The 25,829-nt window shown below is 39.0% G+C and overlaps 1 protein-coding gene across 5 annotated transcripts in view; it reads left to right on the top strand.

Annotated features, from left to right (window-relative positions):
- Positions 1 to 24,521, top strand: part of DLGAP2 (DLG associated protein 2) — a 667,152-nt gene extending 642,631 nt beyond the window's left edge. For all 5 annotated transcript variants that reach the window (XM_075923575.1, XM_075923576.1, XM_075923577.1 and 2 more), the window contains 3 exons: positions 13,251 to 13,342; positions 19,659 to 19,811; positions 22,037 to 24,521. In XM_075923575.1, coding sequence (XP_075779690.1) covers positions 13,251 to 13,342; positions 19,659 to 19,811; positions 22,037 to 22,255 — 464 coding nt within the window. In that variant the 3' untranslated portion in view covers positions 22,256 to 24,521. The remainder of the gene's footprint in view (positions 1 to 13,250; positions 13,343 to 19,658; positions 19,812 to 22,036) is intronic.
- Positions 24,522 to 25,829: the final 1,308 nt, after the last annotated feature.

A 25,829-nucleotide genomic window follows, 5' to 3' on the forward strand; every position in this document is an offset into this window, starting at 1 on the left:
CTGCTGTTCAGATTACCATAAAGTATAGTGCTGCACAGGTGTAACCAGGGGCATACTTCTCAGACAATTGTTTTGCAGAGATGTAAATGAGGGCATCATTTAGCTTGGAACATTTTATTGCTGTTTAGGCCCTAGTGAGACAATTTCAACAAAAATAAATGTGAAGGAAAATAGAATTAAATTTCATTATTTTATTTTTCCCATTTGCTGACCAACTCTATTACTGGTGCAAAAGAAGGAGAAATCCCAGCCCCTTGTTGCCAATATGAAGTCACTTAGACAAAATAAACATGGACTCCCTGCAATGCTGTTTTTACAGGATAATGTTTCAGAGAATTGTACTTTGGCGGAGATTCTGCTGTTGCTGACACTGAAGTCAATTGAGTTATTACAGGTTTACATGGTGTAACAGAGAGCAGATTTTGGCTCCAACTAATTGTAACATATGGCATTCATACTTCTGCTTTATATAGCCATATGTCTCAAATGTCCCCCATTTCAATGGACATCCCTCATTTTACTCCCAAATTTACATACATTAGCTATAAATTTGTATTGCTATGATTTATTTCAGGGAAAAAAAGAATCATGAAGCTCAAGTTATCAGAAGTGTTATTTGTATTAAAGGAATGAATTCCACAGCATTTTGAGTCTTCTGCATGAATAATTTTGTTCATTTTGGATCTTTTTCACACATTGCAGCGCACATTTAGACCTTGGCAGACTGAACAGTATTCTATCCACCATGCCCAAGGTTCAGTGATAACACAGCATGAAATTTATCTTGATGTATTTAAACATTTGGCAGTTCCATGAAGAAAATAATCAGAAGTGCCTGGGACAGAGGCAGCCAAGTGTATTTTTCCATCTTCCACTGGAACATACTATACCCAAGAAACTTCACAGCAAAGTTTGCCCATTCAAAATAGCACTGTCAATGCTGAATCCCATATCTGAGTGTCAGATATATTAACTGTACCTCTAGGGTAGATATAGATGTATATCCCATAGGCAAACCTCGCACTTTACACTACCGTTTATATTTCACAGATAATCTTGAAAAAGAGGGCCTAAAATAGTTATGTTGTAAAATGCAATTTCACTTTGTATGCCAGTGCAATAGCCTTGAGATCTTAGAAAACTGTTTGATTGCCTTATTGATTTTTTTTTCTTTTACTGTAGCCTTTCTCCCATAAAGTTGTTTTAAGATCTTCATTCATGGAGTCTTAGAGAAGGAAGGAATAATCACTGCAGCAAAACTAACCTTTCATGTCTTGAAGCCCATCTCTTTATTTATTTATTTGTTTCTTTGTCTGTTTGTTCCATTAACTGTAATCTATCCCAAAAGATATATTTCTGTAAACCTCCTTTATTATTTATGTGAGTAGATATTGATGTTTTTATAGTTAGAAAATTGTGGTTGTTTCCAGAGTAATTCATTTGACCACATTCATTGGGAAAATACCCCCATGGTACTTTGCAAAGATATATGTTTCTAAACTGTAGTAATAAGTGTATCAGGTTTTTGTCTGGGAAACCATGTTTAGAGTAACAGTGTTGGGTGCATGGTAATGAAAATATCACTATACATAATCAAAGCTCCACAGCAAAGAGAGAGACAAAACCAATGTGGCACGGAGAAGTGTTGTAGTATAGTGGTTTTTAACAGGAATTGGGAAACGTGCACAATAAGGCAGTGAGTAAGTAAGTCTAAAGGTCACTAGAATTGTGGGAGATAGGGACCCTGTGACACAAGACCAGAGATGCAGTGCTCCTAAATTCCATATTTGGTCTGTTCCTTAATTATCTGGAAATTAACAAGCAGTTACTACATATGCACATTGTTACTTGTGAGTGCGTTATGCACCCAAAAAATAAAAACTATCACCATTTTTTAAAATTCTGCATATTTTATGTGTCAAAATAGCACAATATAATCAAACTAGTTTCAATTATTTTGGTAATTTATTTCAAAATACCCATCAAGTATCTCTGTGACAATACAGATGATGAAAAAAGACAAAGGAGTTTTTTTTTTTTTTTTTTTTTTTTTGACAAGCAATTCCTTACTAGGCATATTACTATAGAACTTGGAATAATCATTCATTTAAACTACAGGCAGTCCCCAGGTTACGTACAAGATAGGGACTGTAGGTTTGTTCTTAAGTTGAATTTGTATGTAAGTCGGAACTGGTACATATTGTAGGGGAAACTAGCCAAACATTTCTCCAGAGCTCAGTTTTATTCTCCCACACCTCACTTCCCTCAGTCCTTTATTCTCAAGCTGAGGTGTCTGCTGAGAGAAGCCGCTCCGCATCTCCCTAGTCTGCTGAGTGGGGCGCTAGCTTTGCGTCTCCCTGGTCTGCTAGGGGGAAAAGCAGCTAGTGCGGGGTTGCCTCACCCCGTTTGTAAGTAGGGATCCGATGTAAGTCGGATCCATGTAACCCGGGGACTGCCTGTATTATATTGAGATGAGTTTCCCATACCTGTCAGATGCAGTGCAAAGATTTGGGGGAGTCAAAGGTAACAGAGGAGCTGAAAGAGAGGGAAGTCATTCCTGGAAAGAAGCCTGGAGGGGGAATCTGAAGGCTTATTGGGTATAGAAGTACAGAATAGGGTACTGTTGGGAGGGAAGGGGTGATTGTTAGGTACTGGCAGAGCCTCCCCCATGCAGGTCCTGGCTGACCCTTAGCCTCTCCCAGTCACTGAGGCACATCTACCTATGTCCCTATATGTCCCTGCAAGTTCCCTGTCACTATGTGTCCCTGCACCCCACTTCCATTCAGCTCCCACCCCAGTTTGCCAACATTCGCTAACCATTCTGTACTTGTCTAAGTGACTCCCCAGAAACACCATGTACTCTGCTCTGTCTAGCGGTATGTGCCTCCTGACCTGGCCTTGCAGGCAAGTATTATGAGGAACACAATCTCCTCTTCCTCCCTCCCTCTGTAGTTCACTGCTACAGCCAGTGAGCTGGCTGCCCTCTGTCCTGTTTATAGAGAGGCCCCTTGTGGGCAAAAGATAGAACTTTGTGCCTTGCTGTCTGTATTTTGTGCAGCAGAAAAAAAAAATCTGAGGGCACATGAATTCTGTGTGTGCACAGTGGTGCACAATTCCTCCATGAATCTCAAGTAATGTAACAGTATAAATGCAAACCAACAGCCAAAGCCACCCACATTCCAATTTATGGAAATAAACAGATGAGGAAAAGTATATAATAAACACTCATATACACTCACAATTCCTATAGCATCCTACATAAATATGCCTAGTCCAAAACCACTTTTATTCTGCCTCAGTGTAGCCACCCAACTTAATCTGGATATTGTACCCAATGCTGTGACCCTAGGCAGCCCTGTAGTCACATCCTACACACAGTTGCAAGGATACTTATACAAAGTATAAGTAAGACATCATATGAAAGCCAGAAACATTCTGATTATTAATACCATTGTAAAATGCATGTGTTAACCTTATATGTGACATTAGAAATTCCCTCTGTATGGTGTTACTCAAACATGTTTAAGACAAGATAGTCTAGTCTAAATAAAGATGATAAACAGGTCTGTGTTAGACAAACCTCAGTTTATCTATTAGTGGTAAACAAAGCCACTGAGCTAAGCCAGCAGAGGTTCCCCCAGTCCTGAACTCAAAAGGTGGAGATTAACATGGCTCCTGCACCTCAGTTTGACACATCAGACTGAACCCCCAGGAGGCCATCCTGATTTATATGACAGAGACATCCCTTTGGGATAAAAGGAAAAGAGAGAGATTTCAACTTGATCCTTCACCTTAGGAGACAAAGAACCAACGTATTTGATATCTTTAATGTGTCCTGGCCAGTAAAATGTTGAAAAGGAGAATAGGGGTAAAAAACCCTTTCTTGAACAAAGCTTGTATCTAACTAGATTAAGATTTAGACTTTTAGATGCATGTTTTCACTTTTTATTTGCTTGTAACCATCTCTACCTTTATCTCTTTTAGTTTTTTACTTTTATTATAAACCAGTTCTGTACTGCGTTTGAAGGAAAGGGTGATGTACTGAGTCAGTAACAGAACAGCAATCTTAATATAGTCTGTGGAAGGGGCTGTGCATTGCAGAGAAACATCTCTGGGGCACTCAGTAGCTGAATTTCATTGATCATTACCTGCTAGACAAGTTCTGGGACAGGAGAGCCTTCGGGGGTTTGCTGATGAAGGAGACATATTACGGTGACCGGGAGCTGACACAGTCTAATTGCCAGCAAAGCTCATTCTTGCTGAGGCAAAGAGGTAACACAGTGGCTCACAATTCACAGCAGCAAATACTAATAGCAGCAAAATAAATTTCTCATTAGAAATGAACAAGTTTATTTTACCTTCTCTTCTCACTGCAGCCACCTTGAGCTACAGTGAAGTGACCCTTCCCTCAGTGATGAAAGTTGGATGAAGTACTCCAGAGCTTTTAAAAACTAACACTGGTCAGTGGAGAGGAAAAAATGTTTCCTAAGTGAAAGTATTAGCATAACACTTGATGCCTGGCTGGGGGAAGGGAAGGAGAGAGAGAGCAAGATGAGTGTGTAACTGGGGTTGTCAACTTCTTGAGTCTGTGCTTTGGGGATATATTTCCTAAATGTAATGGTTGAGATTTCCCAAGCAGTGCAAGGAATTTAACAATATATATTAATGGAAGAGATGTGGCTATATCCCCCATATTTTTCTGAAAAGGTCAACTAGTGCATTTTAGTATGTCCATCAATTCGTAAGTCATAAAACCTTTCCAGGTATGTCTCACCAAATAAAAGTTATGTTTTATTTCAGCTAAACAGCTTATTTGCATATTTTACCTTTTCTATTCTGGTATCAAGACCATCAACATCTGTTTGAATTTAAATATAAAATCAATTAAATGGTTAAAAAAAAAACGGTTTCCCCAAAACAGAATTTTAAAGCCAATTCTGTGTAATATAATGGAATCTATGAATCCTTCTTAGCCTATTACGTGTTCTGGCTAAATTTTCTCCTCTTTGAAACCTCCTTCACTCAGCTGGAAAATGGATCTACATATAGTCTTATTCTATTTCCAAGGCTTCCATTGTGCAACCTTTGTGACAGTAGACATAATGCAAGATTAATTCCATGGAAATTTGTCATTTAGGTAACATCTCAATAGTGTGAAAAGATGTGGGATTACCCAGGCTAAAATTAAGCAAGCTGTGCTTTTGAGAGTTCCATGCAAGATTTCACTGCAGATTTGAGACGTCTCCCCACTTTCATTTTTAAAAAGCAGCTAGAATGTCATTGGTTTGGTAGAAATGTAGCTGTGTTAGTCTAGGGTAGCTGAAACAAAATACAGGACTATGTAGCACTTTAAAGGAATCCTCTGAACTGTTATTCATGCTAAACTTCGACACTTTACGCCGGGGTCTTAACAAAGACTCTAGTTAACTTACCCATTACAAAGATAGCTTCCCCAGTTATCACCTCTAATATCATTAGCTCACAGACATTTACCTTTCCCCTCCTTCCCCCGCATCCTCCTTCTGTTCTGAAATTTGATTTGTCCTTTTCATGTGTGTTCATTTTTTTAATCGTATGCTTTGGTATATATGGTTGTGACCATTTTCTTCCACTATTTGATCTGAGGAAGTGGGTCTGGCGCACGAAAGCTCATCATCTAATAAACCATCTTGTTAGTCGTTAAAGTGCTACATAGTCCTGTAATTGGTTTGGTATATAGTCAAGACTCTCTAGTGTTCTTTGTCCATTATGCAAGACTCAAGGGATAGGCTTGATCCTGCCCTTGTTAAGATCAATGGCAAAACTCCCCTGGATTCAGTAGACAAAGGTTTAGTTCTATGATTTCCAAAGCATTCCACTGACAAATGCCCCATATTTTTAATCTTTCATTCTCGTAGAAGAGTTATAGAATCATAGAACACTAGAACTGGAAGGGACCTTGAGAGGTCATTGAGTCCAGTCCCCTGCCCTCACGGCGGGATCCAGTATCGTCTAGACCATCCCTGATTGATGTGTATCTAACTTGCTCTGAAATATCTCCAGAGATGGAGAATCCACAACCTCCCTAAGCAATTATTCCAGTGTTTAACCACTCAGACAGTTAGGGAGTTTCTCCTAATGTCCAGCTAAACCACCCTTGCTGCAGCTTAAGCCCGTTGCTTCTTGTCCTATTCTCAGAGGCCAAGGAGAAAATTTTTCTCCCTCCTCCTAGTGACACCGTTTTAGATACCTGAAAATCACTATCATGTCCCCTCAGTCTTCTCCTTTCCAAACTAAACAAGCCCAATTCTTTCAGTCTTCCTTCATAGGTCATGTTCTCTAGACCTTTAATCATTCTTGTTGCTCTTTTCTGGACCTTCTCCAGTTTCTCCAAAACTTTCTTGAAATGTGGTGCCCAGAACTTGGCACAATACTCCAATTGAGGCCTGATCAGCACAGAGTAGAGGAGAAGAATGACTTCTCGTGTCTTGCTCACAACACTCCTTTTAATGCATCCTAGGATCATATTTGCTTTTTTGCAACAGCGTCACACTGTTCACTCATGTTTAACTTGTCAGCCACTATGACCCCTAGATCCCTTTCTGCAGTACTCCTTCCTAGACAGTCGCTTCCCATTCTGTATGTGTGAAACAGATTGTTCCTTCCTAAGTGGAGTACTTTGCATTTGTCCTTACTAAACTTCATCGTATTTACCTCAGACCATTTCTCCAGTTTGTCCAGATCATTTTGAATTATGACCCTATCCTCCTATGCAGTTGCTACCCCTGGTTGCATGTGGGTTGCACTCATGGTTTTATGTGGTTATAGTTATTGAAATAAAGTAGTTATATTATATGACATTATTAATTGACACTTGTGCTGCAGTAAAATGCCCTGTCATGCTAATAAACCTATACATAGTGCTAAAAATCATGTGAAAGAGATTTGAGTTCAGTAGGAAGATTTACATTTTTAAAAGTTATACGGTAAGTACTGAATATGCTTTACTCACTGGCACAGGAGATTAGAAATGGATTAATCAAAATGAAAACTTTCATATAGAATTAGGAGAGTATATTTACTTCAGTAACTATAACCACATATAATAACCATGAGTGCAACCATGTGCAACCACGTGCCTCATACATAAATACATATATATACACTTAAATGTTAATGACTGAGAATTCAAAAATTACAGCATTTTAAGAGGTTCAGAAACAGATTTATTATTGGTAGTTTCCTCATTATTGTCATATCTATGGCAACTGAGCAGAACTACTTTAACCTATCAGCAGTAATGCTTAAGTAGAATCATGGTTACTTGTGTGTAAATCCATATTTACCTGACCCCTTGTGCACAGGTGATATAAAACTATATTTAATTATATGACTACATCACCTATTTCAAATAATATAATCTATCATTGTACAGGGTTTTTTCTATACTATTGTAACATGCTTGGTCCATGTGGAAAAATTTCTGTGGCATTATTTGTGTATAAAAATAATGTTCACAATCTCTGTTTACGACCTCATCCTACTCCTGCTAACGTCAGTGTACAAGTCCCATTTCATCAGATGGACCAGGAAAAGACTTCTAAATAGTGGCACTCAATGGGATAAGTTTAGTTAGTTAATTAAAGAGTGTATTCTATTCATATTCATGTGGGAGTAGAGCTAAAGTTGCATGACCATTTCCTGACTTTTGAGTGCTTACCTGTGCAAGCTTGATTTTCTTTAGTAGGCTTTTCTTGTATGGAAATGATAGCTATATTGACTAATTTTATCATTGTTAATTGATTAGCAAAATTCTTTTTATGCATTGCCAACATCTCAACATCTATAGTCTCTAACGTTCATCATCCCTTCCTGGAAATAATCAATCTGCACTCATCAGAATAACTTCCCAATGCATGAAATTAATAACAAGGCTTTGGATGTTTATTAATACTGTGCTAAAGATTATGAATGGAAGTATTTTAATACTTTAATTTAATTACAGTGAAGTGCAGAGGCATGAATAAGAGAGATTCCCACTTGTTATAACTTTTCTAAGTCTGACTTACTTATTTAAATGTAAATAAAATCAGTAAAGATTATAAATAAAAGATAGTGTTTAAATAATATATATTCATCCACCAATCTGAGTGCTATAATAAGTTTAAGTTTCTTTGTACCTAAGTCTATCTGCAGCACAGAGGTCCTCATTCACCAAATGTAAGCAAATTTGTAACTTTATATAACAAGCACTAGTAACAGAAAAATCCAACATTTTAGACCCCAGTCCTGTAAAAACTTATTTATGTGCATAAATTTAAGCATAAAAGGAGATCAGTAGAGTCAATGGGACTACTCACAACCCTGACTCAGCAAGATACTTAAGAACATGTGTGGCTTTAAGTATGTAAATAGTCTATTGCCTTCAGAGGGACCACTCATCCATATATATTTTGTTTGTTAGCCTTGAGTTAGCAAAGCACTTTACACACTGCCTTAGTTTCCCTTCTCTCAGAGCCCTGTAAGAACTCCACAGAGTTCAAACAGATGTAGGACAAAATTCTCCTGCTGTTGGTTCTATTTTATTATACCCAAAATAAACCAGAAAGTCTCTCCCTTTGGGTTCAGGAGGTTTCATGACCCTCTTCCTTGGAGCCTGCGTTTCTGAGTTCTGGCCTCTCTGTCCTGTGCTCTGCCCTTGGCCTAGGGCCTGCAGAATTCCCCTCCCTGGGGCTTGTGGTTTTCAGTTCTAGTATCCCTGGCTCAGAGGTTGTACACCCTTTGGGCTTGTGGTTTTTAATCCTGAGAATTCGTCTCCATTAGGAGAGTTTGTCTCTGTGAGCATCTCTTGTTACTGAGCTCTGCTAACCTATTAATAGGCCTAGGTGTTCGTTATCCAGTTAACTGCCGAGATGTGCGCTGCACATTAGCTCATCAAGTATAGGCTGGGCCTGCACTCCTCTTAAAGCAACCCCGTGATAGTCCCTTCTCCCTCCACCTCCCTTACGGAACTGGCCTATACCCAAAAGATAGGGTCGCCACTGTATAAGACTTGGTCATATTCTTGAGCTTTGGGGAACTTTCTGTTCAGCACCCAGTAATACTATTAAATCTTTGGCAATGATCCACCCCTCTTCAATAAAATATGATATTTCCAGAACTTGGGTTCCACTGTGTTGGAAGTGCTTCATACAGTGAATTATATGCCTCAATTCCTGGATTGTCATAATTCACCACATCTTGTGTTCCCTGAATGTTTTGTTCCCAAGCTACTTCCATTGTGGTTAACGCAGAATTTTCACCACAGCTGAACTGACTTGAGGCAGCAGGTTGGTCTTTGGGGGAGGACTGTCCCTTGCAGTCTCAGGCATAGCCCTTAGAATTAAAAATGTCTCTGTCCAAGTCCCACTTCATTTTGAGGCTTTTCTAATACTAAGGGCTGGGCTCTTTTCTACGGCATTAACAATCCATTCAACAGCACTCAGTTCTGAACTTCCTAAACCAGCAGTCCCATTTGAACAGTTTTTTGTAACTCTCTCTTGTTCCTCGTACCTTGGAGTAGACCTGTTTTTGTAATTTGGCCTTGCAATCTGTGATCCCAAGTTTTTAGATCTATCACAGGGCTGTTCTTAGCTTTTGCAAACTCATACGCCTCCATGCTCTATCTTATGTGGTCTCACCTCACATGATTCCAATCTTTATCTTTAGCCAAGTGGGACATGAACCCCAGAGGAACCTGAAGCAGTTTCTGAATGTTAGTCAACTTCTTCTGCAGCAGCAAAAACAGCTGAACCCCAGTCTCATTTTCAGTTTTGAGGAGGCCAGCCCTTGCTCCCACTTTACTGCTTACACCATGATCCTTTCATGTGATAAACCTGTCTCTTCCAGCTCCCTCCACTACAGAGCCATCTACATCTGAAGTTCCAGGATTTCACAGTTTCCTATCAACGGTAGCCTGTCCTCTCCAGCTTATTCTTGTCCATTAATGTGGAGCTCTGCAGTGTGTAGCTGAGAGAGCTATTGCCATTATTGAAGTGTCTATTGTACATGAGATATTAGTGTTTGTACTGTGGGATACCCAATTCTTGTTCAAGCAGTTGACAGTTTCTCTTCGAATGCCTTTCTGCAGGTCTGACGTGTCAGTCAGGCCCCTTGTATGAGCACAAGCCACCATTTCTGTGCTCGCCAGCTTATTACATGATTCTTTCTGGTCTTCACTTCCTGCACTCCTACATAATCCAGATGCTTCTAACAGGACGTATTGGGTGACTGCCTCATGGGCCACTTTCAGGTGTTCACGAGTCAGTCTCCAGCTCCTTATCCAGCTTGGTTACCTGCTCTTCCAAGGTTCATTTGACATTCTCTAACTTTAGCTTCTGTTTCAGAACTTCCTGCATTGCTTTGCTCAGGCAGAGGGTGTCTCTCTCTTGCTCCCATATTTTTATTTCAATGTGTTTGCACTTGTCTCCATAGTTGTTTGCATCTCCAATGCAAGCAGATATTGCAGTTCTTTCTGTCTGTCTTTTATATTGAAGACCCCTTTTTCAAGGTTTCGGTTTAGCTTGGCACCTTCACATGTCTGTTCCTTTTATTACATCTTCTCATCCTCAATCAACCATGTCTACACCCTTAACAATGCAGCAGTGGTGCAGCAGTATTGATATAGCTGCGCTACTGCAGCATGCATGGTGAAGACGCTCTGTGCCAACAGGACAGCCATTGGCATAAAAAAGCCACTCCCACAAGCTGCAGGATCAATATAGGTGTGAGAAGCTCTCCTGCCAACATAGCCCTGTGAGCACTAGCACTTATACTGACATTATGCACATCCCTCAGGGTGCATCTAGACTGCTCAAGCTTCTTTCGAAAGAAGCTTTTTTGGAAGAGATCTTCTGAAAAAACTTCTTCCAAAAGAGAGTGTCCACACTGCAAAGCACGCATTGAAAAAGCGATCTGCTTTTTCGAAAGATAGCGTCCACACTGAAAGGATGCTATCTCCCATAAGTTGTGATTACTATGGATGGAATGGCCAACAGGGCACCTGTGCTTTTTCCTCTTTCCTCTTCTTTCGGAAGAACTCCCTCTTCCCCATCCACACACACCTTTTTCTGAAAGAGCTCTTTCGGAAAAGGCATTCTTCCTCATAGAATGAGATTTACCAATATCAGAAAAACCCCTGCGTTCTTTTGATTTTCTTTCAAAAGAACACAAATAGCAGTGTGGACATAAGTGAAGGTTTTTTTGGAAAACAGCCATTTTTCAAAAAAAACCCTGCAGTCTAGACACACCCTCTGTGACATAAAATGTGTTTAGTGTAGACATAGTCTCAGTGTCTGGCACACCTCTTTCTGCAGTAACCCCTGAGTCATCTGTAGTTGGGCTCCTGGGCCTGCCAATTTATCAGCCGCTTAAGTGGCTTGCTGTCCAATGGTTTTGACTGTCCTGAGCCGCTTTTCCACCTGACTTGTGGTTCCATAATTTCAGTCGGGTTGTGAAAAGTGTTTCTTTTGTTAGATAGAGACATCTTAATCTCTTAAAGGGATGAGCAACTCTGATAATCCCATTGAAATCAGCAGAGTTTAAACACATCTTACAGTTAAGCATGCATGCTTATGTGCTCTGTTGTACTGAGGCCTTCATGCACAGTCCTAAGTGGGGGGTCAGCATTTTACCTGCACCATTCCAGGAAGATCCCTGAGAGGCATTGAGGCTGAGGTTCCTTTGAGATTCTTGTGGAACGGGATTTCACATGCATTTTACTTTTGTTAGCAGTGCGCAGCCAGTACAGCTATGATCACGTGAGTTAGGGTCTGTTCAGGGTCAGGGCAGCACCCATGGAAGTATTAGTGGAGTTCCCAATGAAGGATCTTTATCTTTTGTGTTTCCAGAACTAGAGGGCGAAGTCCTGGCTCCACTGAAATGGCAAAACTCCAGAGGGGGTTGGATTTCACCAATAGAGAACACATTTTGATTCTGGTATCCCAGACTGGGTTTACTAGGCAGGCATTGTCTTTTTACCTGTCAGATGAACATATATGGTCTTATAATTATTCAAAGACAATTAATAGAGAATTCCACAATGCCATTTTACAAATTCTTTTTTTTTGCATTGAAACAACATTTTAAAGAAAACTAATACAATATTATTCTTGATTCATAATTATTTATATTAAGATATTAGCACAGAAGTTGGCACTTAATATTTTATAGACTATGTATTATGTTAATTAGTCACTAGAATGTTAATACCAGGAATAAGCCCAGCCTAGTTAACAGAGCCTTGCCTACCGTACACTCCTTGGGCTAGATCCCAAGTCCGTTGGAGTCAAAGATAAACCATGTTTGACAGTGGATACTATAGAGTAAAGATATGATTTGGTTGAACTCTGCATTGTTAGCTGTGCCTGATGGTGCTTATGAGATAAGGTTAGAAAAACTGATGGACTGTGGAGCTGAATAACAATTTAGAACAGTGCTTGTGACAATTCACTGATCTCATTGACTTTCATGGGCCTGCTGAAGTGCTTAAAGTTAAGTGTGTACTTAAGTGCTTGCTGGGTAGGGACTAGAGCATTTTCTAAAATAACTTCAGGATGATGATACTTGTGACTGAACTTTGTTTTTGTCATTGACTGTATAAATCAACGTTTGCCTTAAAAATAAAATCTCAGTGCCAAACTCAGCCAAGGTACATCTACACTTGCTCCCTATCAGATATGGATGCAAATGTAGTATACTAAAATTGCTAACGAAGCGCAAATAACGCTGCTACACGGAGTGTTTTATTTCGCAATAACATGATTTCAAAATGGCACCCAGACGAGATTATGCTGATTAAGCACAGGATATTTAAATCCCACGCTTCATTAGCAATTTCGGTACACTACATTTGCATCCCTATCTCCAGTTAGGGAGCAAGTGTGGACGTACCCCCAGTTATTTAATGTTTTCTCAAATCTTTGATCTTCTAGGAAGTGGAGACAGTGTTACGCTTTCCCTCTGTTTCTAAATCAACCTTACCTGCATTCTTTCCAATTATTAATGTATTATTTATTATTGCCTTGGGACTAAGGAATTTGTGTATAATGCTGTACATGTCCGCAGAACCTCAGAAGCAGTTTGTGTACACGGTTTCTAAAAACATAACAAAATACTTAGTAATATTGTGAAATAATAGGAATTCAGTTCAACACTTCTTGTATCTTAATTACAGTTTTCCATTAACTTTGCTTCAAAGAGACTGGTTGACAAAAACCTTTCTGCTTATTCAGTTCTAGGTAAGATCCGCAGTGCTGTTGGAAGTGCACAGCTCCTAATGTCTCAGAAATTCCAGCAGTTTTATTGGCTTTGTCAACAGAATCTGGTAAGTCAATATTCCTACCCATCTCTCTCTCATCGCTCTAATATCTTGGGACCGGCAGCCACAACTACATTACGTACATATACGTGGCTAGGTTAAGCAAGTTGATACCTATAGAGATCCACAAAAAATGGTTTTAACATCCTTGTTCAGAGCCAGATTTAACCATCTTGTTCCTGCAATTGCATACAGTTGTAGAAGTCTTGACAATTCACTTTGGAGGGTTTCTATAGCCCATATTTGTCTCAGAATTCTGGTTTTTCTTTTTCAGTTGAATCTGGGCACAATAATATAGCATGGGGTCTGTTATGCTGGCCAGAAAGTAAACATGTAATTTCAAAGGCGAGGCAACTTTTATTTCAGATTAAAAGAAATAGCCAAATATAAACTCTCTGTGAGACAGAAGACAGTGTGATTTTATTTTGTAACATTCTGTATCTAAAATGAGAATGGCAGCAATCTTAGTAGAGGGAGAAAAAGTTTTCTCTTGATTTAAAGTCATACTGCAAGAGACCCACCGACTGGAAGGGGTGAAAAGGAGGTCCAGGTGCTCAGGTGATTTAAAAGGGACCCCTGCTGCCATCTCCACTAGCAGTGGTGCAGCAGGGCTAAAACAGGTGCTCTTCCCATCCCTCATTCTGCACCACTCCCAGAAGCAGGCAGCATACCCCAAGCATCAACTCTACAGCTCCCATTGGCCAGGAACTCCAGTAGGGTCAGTTCCAGTGGGAACTGCAGGAGCAGTGCCTGCAGGTAGCGACACGTGGAGACACCCCTGCCCCCTCCATCTAGGAGATGCTGCCAGAAGTATGTGCCAGTCACTTTTGGGAACTTTCTGAGGTAAGTGCTGAACCCAGCACCCCAAAACCCTGCTCCAGACTAGAATCCACATCCCATACTCCCTCCCAAAGCCTGCACCCGTACCCACACCCAACCCTCTCCCCTAGCCTGGTAAAAGTGAGTGAGGTTAGTGGAGAACAAGTGACAGAGGGAGAGGATGAAGTGAGTGGGGAGTGTGGCCTCAGAAAAGGGGCAGGTCGGTGCATAGCTTCCGGGGAAGGGATGGGACAGAGGACCAAAGCAAGGGTCTTTAGGTTTGTGCGATTAGACAATTGACACATGGTGGGCATGTGGAAGCCCTAGGCAAAGTGGAAGAGCGCAGCTAGCACTGCAGCTGGCAGCTCACTGGCACCAGCCAGCGCAGGTGCAGCATCTACCATACTGGTACAACTTGTGCATGGATGAGGGACCCATTGACTGTTCTGCCCTGGGGCCCTATCAGCAGGCCTGCAATACAAAGAGAATAGAATAACCTATTTTGGTTATATAACTGCATACATACAAGTCTGATCTTGTAAAATCAATGGGAAATTAATGCATGGAATTCTTGCAGCACTGGGCCCCATATTTTGCAGAGCCAGTTATATATAAGAAGTCCTAGAGCTAGAGAAGCTACAGTACATTATCTAGTAAAATGATTGTTTTGGAAGTCCACAAGAGTCTAATTCAGATCTAAATGTTATTTTCATTTACATGCCAGCTGCTATCAGTGATATAAAAACTGTGGGTACAAGATATTTATCTGCACAAGAACATATTTTTTTCTAGTGAAGTAATCTGTGATAAACCCTTTCCTACTTCCTCAGATTCATTTTCCACTGAATATAATTTTTGTGTTTTGTTTCCCTCTCTGTTGCTATTTAAAAAGTGCTAAATTCTGCAGCATATGTAACACAGACAATATGACTTAGGTGACTATGAATAACCTTACTGAATAACCTTTTAAAGTCATGACAATATATTCACACTGTAGACATACATAACCTTACTGACTAACCTCTTAAAGTCATGACAGTATATTCACACTGCAGACATACATTTTGTTGCTTGTCATCTACAAAGTTAAACATCCAGGGTTTGAAAACTGTATCCGAAGTGTTATTGGAAAAGTAATTTTAAAATGTCTTTCTTTCAGTTAGGCTATGTCTACACTATGAAGTTTTTCTGAGATACCAGAGGCATCCTGAAAAAAACTCCACCACATCCGGGGATTGTGTCTGCTCTTCTGAAAATTTTTTTGGAAGAGTAGATGCACTGTTTCAGAAACCCTGTCTTCCTTATTTTATGAGGAATAAGGGCACTTCTGAAAGAGGAGGTTTTTCCCACATTTGGCCCCATGTAGACAGGCCAAATGTTGGAAAAATCTCTTCTGAAAAAAGAATTGGAAAAAGGTATGCAAATTGCGGTTCGCTATTTGCGTACCTGTTTCCGAAAAAATCCAATAGTATAGACATAGCCTTAGTGATATCTGATCAAGAACGGTAAGAACTGTTTAGACAAATATCCGTGAGTATTGATCTAGTTTTACTTACTAGAGTGCAGCGTACTGGAATAGATGACCTGCTGAGGTGCCTCCCAGTGCTTCACTTCTATGATTCTATGTGGTCCACATTAGGAAAGCATCAAAATATCTGCTTCAAAAATATTATTTTAATAGATATTACTGTATGACTGAGTCAGGCTAGTGGTAGCAACTATATTTGAAGTATTAAGATATGTTGTATGATTTCTTTTTGTCTGCTGGTGAAGGAAATTTTGCTGCAGATCTAAAGTATCCCTCATTATCTGCCTAAAGTATTCATTTTTGGATTAAGAAATCCTAGCCCTCCATCCCACTTCATTACCTCTAGGTGGGACTCTCTGGCTTCTGTAGTTAAGAGCATTATTTTAATGAGATGAAAAGGCATGGCCTGTCCAGCACACACATTGGCTGTCCAGAACAGTTAGCAATTCCTTACAGGAGAAATCATAGGAAAATATATAAAAGCAAGGACTTTTATGGCATGATGGTGTGCATTTTTTTCTCTCTTCCGCTTTTGACTGGTAAAGCTCCAGTGTGGCATAGCTGTCTGATATGTTAATAAACTAACTCTACAAAACAATTAAACCCCTGAAAGCCAGGGTGTATCTTGAACTAGCCAGACATGCTTTGATAGTCCATATGCACCCCCCTGAGGCATATCAACAGTTCTTTCAAGTGCCTTGATTTAGTCATCTTTGAAACAGGAGTGACCTAACTCAAAGATCATTAATGAACTATTAACACATCTCATTAGGGAGCACTATGGGCAGTTAGGCCACAGTAGGCCAGAACAGGATAGATTTACACCCCATCTTGCCATGGTCTAATTGCGTAGACAAGCTCTAATGTTTGTTCTCCAGCACATCCTAAGGTAAAACTACCCTTGGAGTAAATGTGAAGTAAGTATTGCCAAACTGAGCCTTTAGTATGTTTGATTTTGTTGTACACTTTTGTTTACATTTAACGTTTTGTTTGTTTTTAATTTTTTTGTTTGTATTTTGTAAAGTATTGACTAAATGTGTATCCCCAGTAGTACCTTGCCTGTTCAAAAACTTCAGAAGGGTAGCTGAGTTAGTCTGTAACAGGAAAACCTTAAAGAACAACAAATAGTCTAGTAGCACTTTATAGACTAACAAAACATGTAGATAGTATCATGAGCTTTTGTGGGCACAACCCACTTCTTTCAAAAAGTGGCCCACGAAAGCTCATGATACCATCTACATGTTTTGTTAGTCTTTAAAGTGCTACTAGACTATTTGTTGTTCTTTAAGTTTTTCACCGGTAGTAGTTATTCTGCATGGTCCTGATCCCACCTCACGGAAGTCAATAGAAGCTCAAGTCAGGTACAGGTCATTTAGCATTAAATCCACCACTTACAAACACAGCAGGTTTCCAACTGCACAGAGTATTTAGGACAGGAAGTGGGGAATTTGATCTTATATCAACTGAAACTACAGCGAGGATTTAGGTAGACAGAATGTAATTACCCAAAAAAGAATGTATCCAATATAATGAACCTCTCTTACAAAGGACTCTCGGCTGATATAAATTCACATCGCAAAGGATTTATGCTGAATTCTATCAATTGAGAATCTAGCCCCTCTTACACCTACAAAGAGAATTGTTGGTTCATTACCAAATCACTCCCTCCACTGATTGTAACTGCTGAGTTTTCTTTGATGATTCCTCATCCATGTTCTATTCAGCACTGATCCTACTCAGCTTGTGAAATCGAATAAGATCACAGCTCAAGGGTGACATGGTTTCAGACCAACACATAAGCTCTGTCACGACCTTTTTTGTTAGCTCTTTGCTCCCTGCAGGATAAAGGTTGCAGCCATAAATAATCTAGTTTTAGAAACAAAGCCTGAATTCAAAATTAGATACAAACAAACGAGAAGTTTCTGAATACATTCAAACTTGAAAAGGCTTTTCCAAGATTAGATGTTTCTAGCTTAGATGTTTCTAACCTTTTGGCTGAGGTTCCCAGTCGAAAATAATGTACATTATTGATGTATACATATTAGCAGCAGGAGGCAGCCCCCTTGTGGTCCAGAGAATGCAAAACAAGCTCCAGTCAACAGTAGCTACCTTGGCAAATATACTATACTGAAATAGGTATGAGCAGAGCTGTGTGTACGGGATGTGGAGGCAGGAAGAGGGAATAAGGGAATTTGTGTGCAGCCATCTTGGTCTTGTTAACAAGAGAGCAAGAGTCAGGCTAAGTCTGTGGCCTGACAACACGAGATCTGTAATTAGACACTGCCTTCGCCTCTCGCCTCCATTCGGAGATAAGGATAGAATGCTGACTCTGGTAGGGACCTTGAGATAAGGAGCATCTGGGTGGAACTAAATAACTGTTAACCATTGGTGTTTGTAATGGGAAGGAGACTAATTGTTATTGTTATTATATTTAATAGACAGTATATAAACTGCTTCATAATTGCTTGTATTCGAAGATCTGCCTCAGAGGAGGGGGCTTCCCCCCCTGTCCGAACCAGTTTTTCTCTTGCTGCAGCTCGTAATAAAACTGCCTCTGGCTACTTGTTGCTTACAAACTCAGAGTGAGGACAATGTTTTCTTCCACAGGGGGTTACAGAAGACCCATTGCCTTCCATTCAGAAGGGTGTGACAGCTCACAATAAGTAGCCTCCAGCAGGCATCTTTTTGGGTCTATAAAGTAAACTGGGGAAATGACAAGAAGGATTGAGAAAGTTGTGGTGTAGTAGTGGAGGAAGAACAGATTGAAATATAAGCTACATTGAATGCTGTGTACATTGCCACAAGACACACCTGGTGGACTGCATATAGGGGATCCATAACTTAAAATGAATTGAGTTGCACCAATTTACACTAGTTCAGGATCTGGCCTCTGTTACTTTCTTGGGCACATATTGCAAGTTATGATTGACTCAACATACATTTTAAATTAAATGTTTTAAATCCATCTAAACGGCATCTCCCCTCTTCCCCTGCACCCCAGGGACTTATACACTGAATTGTCTGAGCTCCTATAAAAAAAAAGGAGGGCTGTCAAGTATACTAGAGACCTACTCACTAGTAAGGGGGATGTCCTTTCCCCTCCTTATCAGGCGTGGAGAGTTCCACACACAATTCCAGTGTGGTTCTTCTGCCTGTAATTGTACAGTAACTTGGGAGGGGCTATGTGCCAAGTACAGTACAACTCGATAGAGGCTGCTTGGCAGGATTCGGGAGCAAGAATAGAGGCAATGGATCTGCTTCCATGCAGATTCACCAGCCATTGTCTCCCTACAGACTGAAGTACAGTGTGTGTGGAGGCTGCAAAAGTCTACTCTAGGGGTTGTAGATTGTCTCTACAACTGCTCTGTGGCCTACAGAGAAAGATTCCTTATTGCTGTTTTCAAAAAGACATTTACCACTCAGGCCATCTTTCTTTAAAGTCATCTAGTTAGTCCCTGCCTGGGTTAGCATCCTCAAGCAAATGCTTGCACAGCAAAGGGTGATGCCCCTGTAATAGGTTTTATTTTCTAATTTCCCTTTAGTAACCAAATGGATTAAAAATCAGATGAAGGGACTTCTGGCCAACTCATTACCACTGTTATTGGCTTTCCATTAAGTTGTCTTGCCTGTCATTTGCACAGAAACAACCTAATCAAAATATCTTGAAAGAAGAGCTTACCCAGCCCCTTTTGCAATCAATAGATCTTTTAAAATGTCTCGGATAAGATATTTGTGCCATACATAAACCCTTAAGACCTGAGACAGTGTAATAGCAACAATAAGCATGAGTTAGCAATTAATTCATAACATGATACATTTTGTCTTCTACTCAGATATCACTAATGCAATTTGAAAGCACAGAGATTTTAGACTGAAGAATCTACACAAGCTGCATGAATCTGTATATAATGTATAACTTACTGATTTTGGGATTGTGTGAGAGGCATGTATTTTCAGTCACTCGTGTATTTTCAGGACCCCAGTGCCATGCCAAGACCAACTTCCCAGGACCTAGCAGGATTCTGGGATTTATTACAGCTTTCAATTGAAGATGTCAGCATGAAGTTTGATGAACTTCACCAACTGAAACTCAATGAATGGAAACTAATAGAATCACCTGAAAGGAAGGTAAGCAGACCAGAGACAATAAGATTGTAGTGATATGGTCTCCTGGTATTACAGTCAGTTCCAGAAAATGATTGGTTTCAAACCTCAAAATACAAAGTGACTATTTATCATTACCTCATTAACAGATAACACTGTCTAGATTAGAATCTGGGCCTAGAAGTTTATTTTTAAATTATTGTCCCATTTTTGGTCTAAATTATAAGATATAAAAATATAGGTATAATTATCCCAACCAGCCCTCTGCCTAGCCACTATCATTTGGCCCGTTGAATTCTGATAACAAATGACTCCGAGCAGATTGGAATTGAAAGTGCTCTGATTGATTCAGATTGAAAATGAAACTGAAATAGAGACCCTTATGCTGTCACGTTGTGAGCACTTAATCTCTGGGGGCTGCATCCTCTACTTCCTTCCTAATGAGGAAATCTGACTCGCCAAGATCTCTGGCTCTCTGCATACGTATGCCATCCCCTCTGAGAACCTTGAGGACTGCATATCTGCCTGTGAAAGTTGCGTGGATAGAGATTGCATCATTGTGAATGTCATGCTGTCTGTGCTTGTGCTCGTGGACTCCACGTCCCAGTGGCCTCTCCTTGTTCACAGCGGTTGCAGTACAGATTGCAAATGTGCCACAGTGCCAGTGGCAATGTTGTTGTGCACCTGCTTTCTTCTTTACACAGGACCCCTTCCTGCCTTCCTCCATGCTAATTACAATATTGTACAAATGGGAAGGGTGTGAGGGGTTTTTTAGGTTTGAGTTATCTGGCCTCATTGGGAAATTTGTTGGTTTTGGAATGTGGCAGGAGGTAACTTGTCAGATACCTCTTTCACTTCATCGGGCATTTACTACAACTGCCTGCTCTTCCTCTTGGGTTTCTTGGCTGGGTGGCTAGGGTGTTTTGCTTTTGCTGGTGAAAATAAAAGACTATTATAATGGCAGAATTGGTGATTGTCTAAGGAGGAAACTGAATCCTAGTAAAGAGAGAGAAGATGGGGATGCAAACACAATGCTCCAGACTGAAAATAGCAAATGAAAAAAAAGTATCCCAGCAGAGCATGCTTTCAGGAAGAACAGCACCATGCCCACTCATGGGATTCTGCAATAAGTCCTCTGGTCTGGAAATTTGAAGCAAGACTGCCAAACATTGTAAAATCTTACCAGTGACAAGTGCATATTAGATTCCGCATATCAGTTGCAATAAGAATACCTATACAATTCATGCTTCTCAGAAAATCTGTATTTTGTAGGTCTTACAGTGGATTAAATTAACAGCCTACTAGAGTGTCCTGTGTAAATAGTGACCTACTGTATTGATCTTTATTGCAGCATTAACATGTACTAATGTCAGAAGGTGGCATTGTGATAACAGTGTCACTGATGCATATTATCACTTGTTTTGAAGATACATATCACCTAAAGCTTTCAATTCACAATCCCACTCAGCAAATGAGTTGAAATGGGAGAACCACATTTTGAAGCACAATTTGCATTTAAATTTTTCAGATCAATAGCAGGCTTAATAGTTGCAGAAATGAGCTACAATAAGCATTATTTAAACATGTATTAACATTCACTTTATATTCTAATAATTTCTCAATATGATTTTCTTAAGGTAGCCTAGGCTGATGTATGGAACAATTTGCCCTACATTGCCATCTGTCTGGTTTGTTTTTGTATGTTAACTTTTTGCAATTCAGAGAGGAGACTAAACTAATAGAGATGTATACACAGCTGCTATCTCATACCCAGCTGAGGCTAACCTCAGTATGATTAATGTAATTAAAAATCCTGTCTTGCTAATCTTAGACAGGCTTCTCACTTGACCAGAACACCCAGATACACTGAGCTCTTATCTGAGATGCAGTCTATGTTTCCGAACTTAATGGATATAATGATGTGCCAGGTAAAATAAAATTAACATGAAGATGAAAGTGAGGTTTGCAACATGCAAAGAGAGTGTATTGGGAGTTTAAGTAGATGCACCCTTTATACTGTGCTATTGCAATGCAATCCATCAGAATTTGCACTGCAATAGGTGTATTTCCTCCTTTCCCTAGAACTGCTGGTAATTAATATCATACATAAATTTGGTCATCTAAGAGTAAAAAATTGAACGTGCTTACTAGTTGTGTGATTAGAATTTTTTCAATTTACAGTTCTCTACTGTGCATGTTTTATGCCTTTCACATTTAACCCACCTTTCCGTTTTCAATAACCATTGTAGGAAGAAAGGAAGGTTCCTCCTCCAGTACCAAAGAAGCCCCCAAAAGGAAAATTCCCTATAACGAGAGAAAAGTCTCTCGACCTACCTGACAGACAACGTCAAGAAGCCAGAAGACGGCTAATGGCTGCTAAGAGAGCGGCTTCCTTTCGACAGAATTCAGCCACAGAGCGGGCAGACAGCATTGAGATATATATCCCAGAAGCCCAAACCCGGCTCTAAAGACAGAATGCGGCAGAGAGTCCTTTTTTAAAACAAATGCTTGTACAGTTTGTCACTGACTTGGTAATTTTTGTCTCATTCTCTCCAATGAATATGCCCTGGTTGTTGTGTTCTTTGTGCCATAAGCACAGTGGAATGCTTTTGATTTCCTCAGAGTTTGCTGAGCTCATTGCAAGAACTACTTCTTTTTGTATTTATTGTCTGACTTACAATCAGCTACAATGGATAGGGCTTGTTGAGACCTGACTTATCCAATATGTTCTCAGAGGACAACAAGAAACACCTCTTGAGATGAAACCCAGCTTACTTTTTTGTTATTTATATTTTTATAAATTGTGTGATAATTAGGGATAAGAATAACAAACTATAAATGGGTGCATCTCACCATTCACTAGAGGCATTAGCTAATCCAAGTAGAAGGTGCTACAAATGTGAAGTGCAGGAAAGAAAGAACCCATTTATCTCTCTGACCTCCAGTTTCTTTTCCTTGAATCCAGCTAAAATATTTGCCCACGTGCTCTACTATTCTACTCATCTTTGTTACTGCAAAATAACATTAGGCCTCTCATGTCAAGTGAAGTTTCTGGAGATGAACAGGAATATCCAGCCACTAAAACTCCAAAGTTCGTCAGGAACCAAGAAGCATACAAGCCTTGTCCTATTGGGAATACCCAGTGAGAAATGTTTGTGATAGCAGTATAATGACATTCAGAAATCAAAGCAAAATTATAATGCAAGAGAACTTGAGTGATGGGGAAAGGAAAGTGGAAGCCTTAACAAGTTAGATCTTCTGTAGCAAGATGTGTAAAGAGAATAGTTATATTTACTCCTTTGGAACACTCATTGCATTTTAACAGTTCTTTTATGTGTTAACTTTTTATTTTAACAAACTTCTCTCTTTAATTTCAAAAGCTATGCTACGTGTGATATTTTAAACTCTCAAAAGTCTTTATCAATTGAGTTTCCAGGGTATCCTTGAAAAAAAAAATCTTTGCTTGTTTAAAATGCCAGTTGTGATGTTGTAACCAGTTTAAGAAATATGAATGTGAGTGGTAAGTATATCTAAGTTTAAATGGTTATTTTAAGGTAAAGGTGAACTGTGGTTTACATTTTTTCCAGAAATCTTTTTCCTATGCAGTATCAGTTAAGGCAAGATTACCCTCTTGCTTATGTCATACATAAAGAAATGATTTGAGAGGAATGTGACTTCCAGATGTGGAATATAAGGAAAGTATTTTTTCAAGCCTCTGATTTTTATAAGAGAATAAAAAGGAAGCACTACAATCAAGAGGTTTTAAACATTAATTTTAAATACATTTAAATAGTATTATTTCACTTCATCCACTTTTCCAGAGATAACTGAGCATTCCAACTCTTAGAAGTCTTCAAATAAAAATGTAATAAAAGATATAATCCACAGATACCAGGATTCTGATTACTACACTAGATCAAAAAGAGTTTTACATCTATGGCAAAGACAGTCCCAACTGACATATTTTTGTTTATTGCTTTAACAAATATTATGTATTTAGCCATAGGCAGAATAGCTACGTAATTATACTCTAGCACTTTCTTTTGTTCACCTTGATGAGCACTTTAAATATGTACTCTGCACACCCTGAAGCCTGCCACATGACTGAGAACATTGAATAACATATGTTACACAGATCTTACATTGCTTCAAATCTGGGTTTGGTTTCTTGGGTTTTTTTCCTTCAGTGCATTTTGTTAAGCATGAGTTCTAGTTTTGGAGCAAAGCTGATATAAGCATGTTTAGCTTCAAGATATGAATCGTTAGCATCGAATAGTTGAGAAGTTTCTGTAAGGAGAAAATTCTGTAAATTGAGCCTGATATCTGGTATATATTTACCAAATAGCCTTAAACTATATTTGGAAGCAAAAACCAAGATGAATGTATGTCCTTCCAAAAACAACAACAAAAAAACCCTCCCTGAAATATTCTTATATAAATGAAAACTTATTATGCCCTCACCCCCCAGTGTGTTCACAGCATTTTCTGTATCCGGAAAGAGCTGAATCCTGGGTAGTGTACAATATTGATGCTGCTTCCTATATTTGTTGTACTATTTTAAATACAAATGTATTTGCAGGTTTTGGCATCTTTAGTATTTAAAAGTGATATTTAATGTTAAGTGGAGCTGCGAATTAGAACTATCCACATGAAAATAAAGCCAGTGTATTTCCTAGATATAGGAAATTTAAAATAGACCCATATATATATATATATATAGCGAGAGAGAGAGAGAGAGAGAGAGAGAGAGAGAGAGAGAGATATTTATGGCACCTGATATATTTTATCTAATTTCCTTGAATACTTTCAGGCTAAATCAGACTTGTTTTACTCATGTGAGTAATCCCACATGAAGTAAGGGTGTCGCATGGGTACAGCAAACAGCGTTTGACCTGTCAGTATACAGAACTTGTAAAGTCAAATTGTAAAAATTAGACTAGCTGTTAAATTTTGATCCCAGCTTATGCTATAGTGTGTTTTGAAACAGTTCGTAATGTTTTAATTACCCATCAGCTTTTTGGGATTGTTTTATGTTAATATTTTATCACTAAATTGGACTCCAAATGTCTGGCTAAAACAGACCTGTGTGAGCAAATTTGACCCTAAATTGTACACGGTTCATGCAATTATGGGAATGCGCTCAATATGAGTCTCTGGATATGTCTGATTCCCTATGTGTTCCACCTCTGTTCCAAAGAAGAATAATTATAAGTAAAATAGATGCCTACTGCTAAATCTGATAAAATGTTATCTGTACATGTTACATTTTTAAGTGCAATATATTCGACTTGTTGTACAGGTAACACTCTATCAATAAAGGCAGATCAAAGCCATGTTTATCCGTGTATTGTACATCTAATTAGTCGGAAAAATAAAATGTTTATAATACTTGTGTTGAAAGTCAGTCACACACAATCTGCTTTAATCATTGCTATAAGATACACCGTATTTAGTAACTATCACCTACAGAGAGGTCATGTCAAATCTGGAAATATTCATTTCATACATCGGAGTGGATTACAGGATCAGTATAAAAGAAATGTCAGTAAATTATAATTTTCTATTAACGTAATAACTGATTATGACTATCTTAGCAACTTCATGCTCTATAGATACTTAGAACAATTTTAGGAGTCAGAGTTCTCATAAGAGAATAACTCATTAGCTAGGCCTTTTACATACCAGGTCTTATCTGTAAAGGGTGAAAAATACATTTGTCATTTCATTGTCCATAAAACACAAGTATAATAAACAGAATTCTCAATAGTATTATATTTGATGTAAGAACAAGACATGATTGGTTTAAGGTTCAATACTTTATACATATTTTTTGCTTTGTATTTATTTTAGATTTAAAGTTCATTTTAAATCAGTGAAGTACATTACAACACATTTTATTATTTCTTGATTGATTGAGCAGAATGGCCTCTGGCAGTGTGTAAAGACTGAAAATGTTGTACAGTTTAATACCAAAAATTACATTTTAGTTCATGCTTAAACTTTGTCACTGTATATTAAAATTGAGATCAATTAGAAAGGAAT

This window comes from Pelodiscus sinensis, chromosome 3, assembly GCF_049634645.1.
Source record: "Pelodiscus sinensis isolate JC-2024 chromosome 3, ASM4963464v1, whole genome shotgun sequence".
Taxonomy (NCBI): Eukaryota; Metazoa; Chordata; order Testudines; family Trionychidae; genus Pelodiscus; species Pelodiscus sinensis.